The sequence below is a fragment of the Pangasianodon hypophthalmus genome, chromosome 2, assembly GCF_027358585.1.
Source record: "Pangasianodon hypophthalmus isolate fPanHyp1 chromosome 2, fPanHyp1.pri, whole genome shotgun sequence".
Taxonomy (NCBI): Eukaryota; Metazoa; Chordata; class Actinopteri; order Siluriformes; family Pangasiidae; genus Pangasianodon; species Pangasianodon hypophthalmus.
The window spans coordinates 112,501-120,000 of record NC_069711.1 but is presented as its reverse complement, the minus strand read 5'-3'; the positions used below and the strand labels follow the sequence as shown (position 1 = coordinate 120,000).

The 7,500-nt window shown below is 45.4% G+C and overlaps 2 protein-coding genes across 7 annotated transcripts in view; both read right to left on the bottom strand.

The window, feature by feature from the left end:
• Positions 1-5,707, bottom strand: part of myl6 (myosin, light chain 6, alkali, smooth muscle and non-muscle) — an 8,942-nt gene extending 3,235 nt beyond the window's left edge. For 3 of the 6 annotated variants that reach the window (XR_008301349.1, XR_008301350.1, XM_034299289.2), the window contains exons 1-6: positions 5,581-5,707; positions 5,265-5,292; positions 2,079-2,222; positions 738-911; positions 295-372; positions 42-77 (exon numbers count right to left, since the gene is read on the bottom strand). Coding sequence is in view for 2 of the 6 variants with exons in the window: in XM_034299289.2 (XP_034155180.1) it covers positions 49-77; positions 295-372; positions 738-911; positions 2,079-2,222; positions 5,265-5,292; positions 5,581-5,583 (456 nt within the window). In the remaining 4 variants the exon portion in view is untranslated. The remainder of the gene's footprint in view (positions 1-41; positions 78-294; positions 373-737; positions 912-2,078; positions 2,223-5,264; positions 5,293-5,580) is intronic. The other 3 variants (XR_008301347.1, XR_008301348.1, XM_034299284.2) reach the window with 2 other exon arrangements.
• A 1,167-nt stretch (positions 5,708-6,874) lies between these two features.
• tsfm (Ts translation elongation factor, mitochondrial) overlaps positions 6,875-7,500 on the bottom strand; it is a 4,229-nt gene continuing 3,603 nt past the window's right edge. The window contains exon 6 of the mRNA XM_034299213.2: positions 6,875-7,500. This exon is cut by the window's right edge and continues 59 nt beyond it. Coding sequence (XP_034155104.1) covers positions 7,177-7,500 — 324 coding nt within the window. The 3' untranslated portion in view covers positions 6,875-7,176.

Below are 7,500 nucleotides of genomic sequence, written 5' to 3'. Positions count from 1 at the left end.
AGAGAGAGAGAGAGAGAGAGAGACAAGGTGACTGTCCGTACCCAACACTCAGCCGGCCATGATGTGGCGCACAAAGGCTGTCAAGGTGAGGTGGGGGGGGTGGGGGGGGGGGGAGGAAAACACACATTAACAACATGTATATATATGTATATTACACACAGACGCGCGCGCACAGACGCGCACGCACAGACGCGCACGCACAGACGCGCACACACACACAGACGCGCACACACACACAGACGCGCACACACACACAGACGCGCACACACAGACGCGCACACGGTTTTGTTTTACCTTCATAATTAATGCAGCCGTTTGCATCCTCGTGTCCCGCCAACAGAGTCTCTACTTCCTCTTCGGTCATCTTCTCACCTGCACACACACACACACACACATACACACATACACACATACACACACATACACACACACACACATACACACACACACACACACACACACACACATGAATATGTGAAGGAAGGCGGGTGCCAGATACATGCATGGAAATACAGAAAGTCTGACTTGGAAGCGTGATGTATAAATGGTGTTAAGCTGCTTGCAGTACGTCTGTATAAAGCTGAATGTGGGTCAGAAGCTGCACATGAGCTTAGTGTGTGATGTCACTGTATTAAGAGGATTATGTAAGAGGAGGAGGAACTCCATGGTCTCTGGCTAGTATAAGCTGAGAGGAGGATGTGTGTGTGTGTGTGTGTGTGTGTGTGTGTGTGTGTTACCCAGCGTGGTGAGGACATGGCGTAGCTCTGCTCCCATCACTGTCCCGTTTCCCTCTTTATCAAACACCCTCAGACCCTCCACAAAGTCCTCAAACGAGCCCTGGTCCTTGTTCTTCGCGATGGCCTGGAGCATGGGCAGGAACTGCTCAAAGTCCAGCATCTTAATGTTCATCTCTGATAAAGACAAAAACAACAGCTAATCAAACATCGGGGTAATCGTCATTGCCACAGCTAGCCTAGCATAGCGTGCACCACAGCGCATTAACACGAGTACACAGAGTGAACACCACCATCTCACTGGCCATGACTGACCATTACGTTACTAAACTGACATTTGTCCAGTATAACACACTTTCTCAGTGCTCCTGTATGACACCATTTCAGGGGCGGAGCTACACGAGCTCAGTTTGTGATGTCACTAGATTACAGGTTTGGGCCAATCACATGTGATATGTAAATGAACATTACGGGCCTGAGCGTTAACACCATCTAATACGAGCGCTGCAAAGCATGTGACTGGCGGCGGCCAATCAGCATATAAATGTATATTCATTACACAGCGTTTATAAATGCGTAGAGACTCATTCGACACGTTCTAAAGAAAGCTGTATTATACGGTTTCTTTATCACGGTTTAAACTGGCGTGTTCAGGGAAACGCTAACACGATGAAAAACGGCCGCGGTGGGTTCCGTCCAAATCCGTCACGTCAGTAATTTCTATATTATATCTATATTATATCTACGTTTATTTCTATAGACTGAGCAGTAAGAATAACTGCAGGTGAAATATCGGTAAAGACTGAGTTAAATCCTGTGGGAACAGAGGGTTTACACTTTCTCTTCAGGAAGCACTCGCTGGTTTCCCTCATCTCCAAAATGCAGAACAATAAAAACAGCAGCAGAGATACACACACACACACACACACACACACACACACACACACACACACACACACACACACACACACACACACACACAACTGCGCAGGGGAGGACGTGTGAATGTGATGCAGCACACGGGGTTTAACAGGCTGGAACACGCAGCAGCGTAAGATAACATCAGGCTGAAAGAGTGAGCTGAACACTGCAGGTACGAACAGCGCAGGTACGAACAGCGCAGGTACGAACAGCGCAGGTACGAACAGCGCAGGTACGAACAGCGCAGGTACGAACAGCGCAGGTACGAACACCTGCGCTGATTATTTTCAGCTGAAGTCTAAAACAGAGCCTGAAATCTCACTGTGGGACAGAATGAGAGTTCGATGGGGTTCTGGTTTTGTTTAAAACACGTGAGAACGGTCTGCATGCTATATTACTCCAGCCCGTTCCTCCGGTTCTGACCTTCAGCTTTCGGGTTTCCGAGCACTTTGAGCACTTCAGCATTGACGGGGTTCTGACCCAGAGCTCGCATCACGTCTCCACACTGACTGTAGCTGATCTTCCCATCTCCTGTCCGGTCAAACAGCAGGAAGGCCTCCTTAAACTCTGAGCAAACACACACACACACACACACACACACACACACACACACACACGTTAGTGAATACACACAGCAGGTAAGATTTACTAAATAAAATGTGCAGAAGCAGCGAACACTCTGGTGTTAGATCAGTAGTAAAGGGAAACATGCTTTACTGTAGTTTCAGTGCCTTACTTCTCTAACACACACACACACACACACACACACACACACACACACACATTCCTCATCACATAACAGAGGCTGAATTTAACCGGTCACATGACCAGAGCCAGTTACATTAAATCATGAAATGAGAATAAAGACGTCGACCCTGTAACAGGGTAAAGTGTAACACAGATATAACACGTACCGCCTGCTGATTAAAGGGTCTGAACGCGATTGTGATCAGAACGCAGCTGATGATTAATTTTCTATAAAGTAATGCGGCTGCAAAGCGCAAGTTTACATTAACGCGCTCACTCCAATACGTTATCGTTACTATAGTAACAGCTCATTCGCAGGGATGTGTACAGCGGACGCTCCACATAAACTGATCATAGAGACGGTGAAGTTTACTGTAATGAGGCATTTATTTATGTAACATGTATGGAAGGAGTCTCCAGTGTCAGCGCTTTGTAAGAGGTAAAGCTGGAACTGTAAGTTTTGCGACGTCTTCAGGACAGAGGAGTTTACGCTTCTTTGCGGTTTCTCAGTAACATGCGGAACAAGCTGCGGTTTTTGCCTTATTACCTTGAAGAGAGAGAATAAAGAGGCTGGTGAGGGAACGAGTGTTTATAGCTGCTATAACGTAAGCGACAACAGGAACTCACTCGTTTCACAAACACTAAATGTAACTACAAGTGGATAAAAAGTATGACATGTCGTGATTTAATAAATAAAAATGTAATTGTTGGTACACTCCTGTTGTATAAGAGAAATGAGACACTTGGGCATGTGCTGTTACAGGAAAATGATCAGCTTTGTGTCTGGTGGTGTTGATTATTTTCCTATAACAGAAAGCCCCAGAGTGTTTTTTTCTTCCTTTTCTTCCAGATCGTACGATACGTGCCACTCAGACAGCGGGGAATGAAGGAGTTCAAGCATTTCTACATGTTTTAATTTCAGTGTTTTGGGGGAAATCCTGTTTATCATTACAGTGTTGAGCTGTGTGTGTGTGTGTGTGTGTGTGTGTGTGTGTGTGTGTGTGTGTGTGTAACACTCAGTAAGGGCAGGAAAGAGAGCGTGCCTTGAGGTGGTGTTGCTGTTTAGTTGTGAGGAATGCAGACTCAGACTGAACGCTCCTCTACACTCCTGACCTTATATGGTAAAGGGGGAGTGCACACGTCGCTACACTCCTGACCTTATATGGTAAAGGGGGAGTGCACACGTCGCTACACTCCTGACCTTATATGGTAAAGGGGGAGTGCAGGAGAAAAACAAGACGCAGAACTCAGTTGGAGAGGAAGTGACACAGAGGTGAGGAACAGAGAGGAACGCAGCCTAAAAAGGCTCCTTAACGCTAAACTGATTACAGAGTCGGAACTTAAACAAACTGCAGAGGAATGAAGCGCAGCGCTACAGAACCACGAGACGACGCCGTAACCCTCACAAAGATTCAGTACACACTTAACAAAAGCTCACCTCACGTTCCTCACAGACACTGTGAAACATTTCCACACAGCTGATACGTTCACTGTTTTACTGCTGTTTAAACCTTCTGAACTAACAGAAGTATATAAAATTTATATATTTATTTATAGTGCTAGAGTTGACACACATCTTTATTTAATATTTCCTGTTAAACTTTCATAAGATTTTGTCAAACTTTTTCAGCTGCAAGCCAAAAAACCAAAAACTGCAGTTTTAGGCTGAACACTTTCACTGCATCCCTAATAAGTCTATGACTAACATCAGCTACACACACGTGCGTGACGTCGGCTACACACACGTGCGTGACGTCGGCTACACACACGTGCGTGACGTCGGCTACATACACTGAGATTTTATTTCACATTAATGAACTAAAACTTTCTCCATTACCGTGACAGAAAGCGAGGACGCCGCATCAGAGCATCTTTCAATCAGGAAAATCAGGTCAAGAGAAACATTACGGATATGAGTTGGGGAAGGGGGCGGGGCTTACAGGTGTCAGGTAATGAGCAGCAGTGGCTCAGTGGTTACTGATCAGAAGGTCGGGGGTTCGAGCCCCAGCACCACCAAGCTGCTGCTGCTGGGCCTCCGAGCGAAGCCCTTAACCCTCTGCTCCAGGGGGCGCTGTATCACTGCCGACCCCACGACCCCCGACCCCCAGGCCCAGGCCCCGACCCCACAGCCCACGACCCCTGACCCCACAGCCCCCGACCCCTGACCCCACAGCCCATGACCCCTGACCCCACAGCCCACGACCCCACAGCCCCCGACCCCTGACCCGACTGTCAGTCATTCCAGATTCATGTGTCGTTTGGTTTATCTGCTATTTGTACTGGGAGAAAAAGGTTCTTTTGGAGGATTAGAGAGTAAAAACTCAACAGCGTACTCTGATGTTAAAATATGTGAAGGTCAGAAGATAACGTTATTTTCCCGGGACGTTATAAACCCCTCGGTACACGCGCACCGTTCGGTTCCTCAGTACAGAAATAACTCAAGGGTTCTGCAAAGTTCTCCACAGAACCTTTTCTAACACTTTGATCTTACTGCTATTCACTGCACCAGTTTTACCAAAAGGTTAATGAAGGTTTAGGGTCTGAATAATGACAGAACCATCGTGCCAGGATTAGTGATGTCTCCTTCACCATGCCAAACACTTTCAACACTTCCAACACTTAATACACTATTAAACCATAAACCACTAATTCTCTAATTCCACTCACCGGCCGGTTCCCTAAACACACTAACACACCAAACCCTGAGCACACAGGGCGGAAAATAAACACACAATTCAGGTTAAACACTGATTATATATAAATATATAAATATATAAACACATTATATATAAATACAGATCAATAATGAGAGACATTACTGTAGAGAAAACAAACAATATTAAATATTAAATATTAACTCACCAAGAATCTGATCCTCCGAGAAGTCAGACTGGACATTTTCACAGAACGGAACAGAATAAAAACACATTATTAGAAATTATAGTTACTGAAATATTGAATAAAACTAGAATCCGTTAGATGAAATAAAGCGGGCGCGCGCTGCAGCTCCTGAGGTAATGTTAGCATTGTTAGCTAGCGGAGTTACCGCAGGCTTTAAAGGCCTCCACTCCGCGCGCCGTCCATAATAAATAAATATAATAATAAATATAATAATATCCACAACGTGGCTAATCCGTGTTATTATCGGTGTTAAAACTGTGTTTTCTCATTCACTCACCATTGTGACAGATGAGGAGAGGTGAAGCGGGACAGCGGGAGGAGAAACGACCGGAACTCTGAGAGACCAAACCCCGAGCGCCTTCTCCCTCCTCCAGCGCAGCGGCGCCCTTTTATACCCGTGACGTCACCGCGAGACGCCCAGCACCCACCAATCAGATCTGGCACGCGACAGCCTCCGCTCTCATTTACTTTTATATTTACATTAAATTTTACACTTATATTTACATTTACACTTTCTTTTATATTAACATTTACATTAACGTTTAAATTTATAATAATATTTATATTTAGATTAATATTTACCTTTATATTAACACTTATATTTAGATTAATATTTATATTTAGATTAACATTTATTTACATTTAGATTAATATTTACATATAGATTTAATAATCATTTTCTTTTATATTAATATTGAAAGTAAATTTTACAGGAGTGCAGAAAGGCCTAATGGATAGAGAGTCGGACTTGTAACCCGAAGGTGAACCTGAAGGTTGTGGGTTCGAGTCTCGGGTCCTGCAGGGATTGTAGGTGGGGGAGTGAATGACCAGCGTCTCTCCCTCAATACCACCACTGAGGTCAGACCCTTCAGCAAGGCACCGAACCCACAACTGCTCCCCGGCACTGCACACTGCTCCGGGTGTGTGTTCACGGCGTGTGTGTGTGTGTGTGTGTGTGTGTGTGTGTGTGTGTGTGTGTGTGTGTGCGCGCACTTGGACGGGTTAAATGCAGAGCACGAATTCCGAGTCCGGGTCACTGTACTCCACACGTCACTTCACCTAAGTTACTCTCCTTGTTCTGAGCGCTATCTTGACATCACGACTTATTTTTCTATCATATAGAAGATAATTTCCATCACCTGAGAATGCGACTCAGACCTCAGCAACTACCTCGTCATGGACACTACAGTGACCCTGAACGAGCCGTCAGTTTCCATGGTTACCGCATGATGTTTGAGAGATGCTGCCTAAACTGCTTAACCCTAACCCTACGACAGTGTACCACTGGCCACAGCGATGGTATTCTAGTACGCTACTGCTGCACGATTGTGAGAAAAATTCGCTGTGATCTCGAGAGAACGATACAGAAAAACTAAAGAACTCACGGCTTTCTGTAATTCTGTTTACACTTGTCTCTCGCTCACTCACTGGGAACTGGCCAAGACCCAGTTAAAAACAAAACAGAACCATTAGAGCCATTTAGAGCTCACTTAAAAAAAAAAAAAAAAAAAAAAAAGACCCCTTTCAGAGACTTTTACTACACACCGTAATGAATGCGCACTGAGAGAAAGTGGGACACAAATGTTTTATTTTCACTGCACAGATTTACAACACTGACACAAAACACAGGAAATATTGCATGATCATGTACAGTGTGTGTGTGTGTGTGTGTGTGTGTGTGGACGAGTGTGTTGTAGTAATTTGGACGTTTCTGTGATATAAAACAATTCATGTTGGTAAATTTCACACCCTCAGCTGGAACGCTTCATTTCAACTGAATTATTAAGTTATTATTATTAACTGTTGTGTTTATTGAGGATGAAAAAGTCTGACGTTATTAAAATCTTGTGTTCTATCGGTTTGTGGCGTGACGTTACTGCGTCTCCTCTCCGCATTTAAAGCGTATGAAGTCGAGAACCCGTGCGTTCTGCAGAGCGAGGTACTGTCCCACTGTGTACTGGGAATCTAACAGGAAGTTCTGAGGTAAGAGGCGCGTCTCTGATTCCCCACACGATACGTCCCCTACATCCCCCAGGCTCAGAGGCGCCTCCCCCACGATGTGCTGCCCCAGTTTTCTACCCAGCACCTCCTCCTGCCCCTCAGGCCCACCCTGGAACACCACCAGAGCTCCGTAACGCCCCATCGGCACGTCGCTCCGCCCCAACACCGCCCCGTGTACATACGACCCCACACGCCA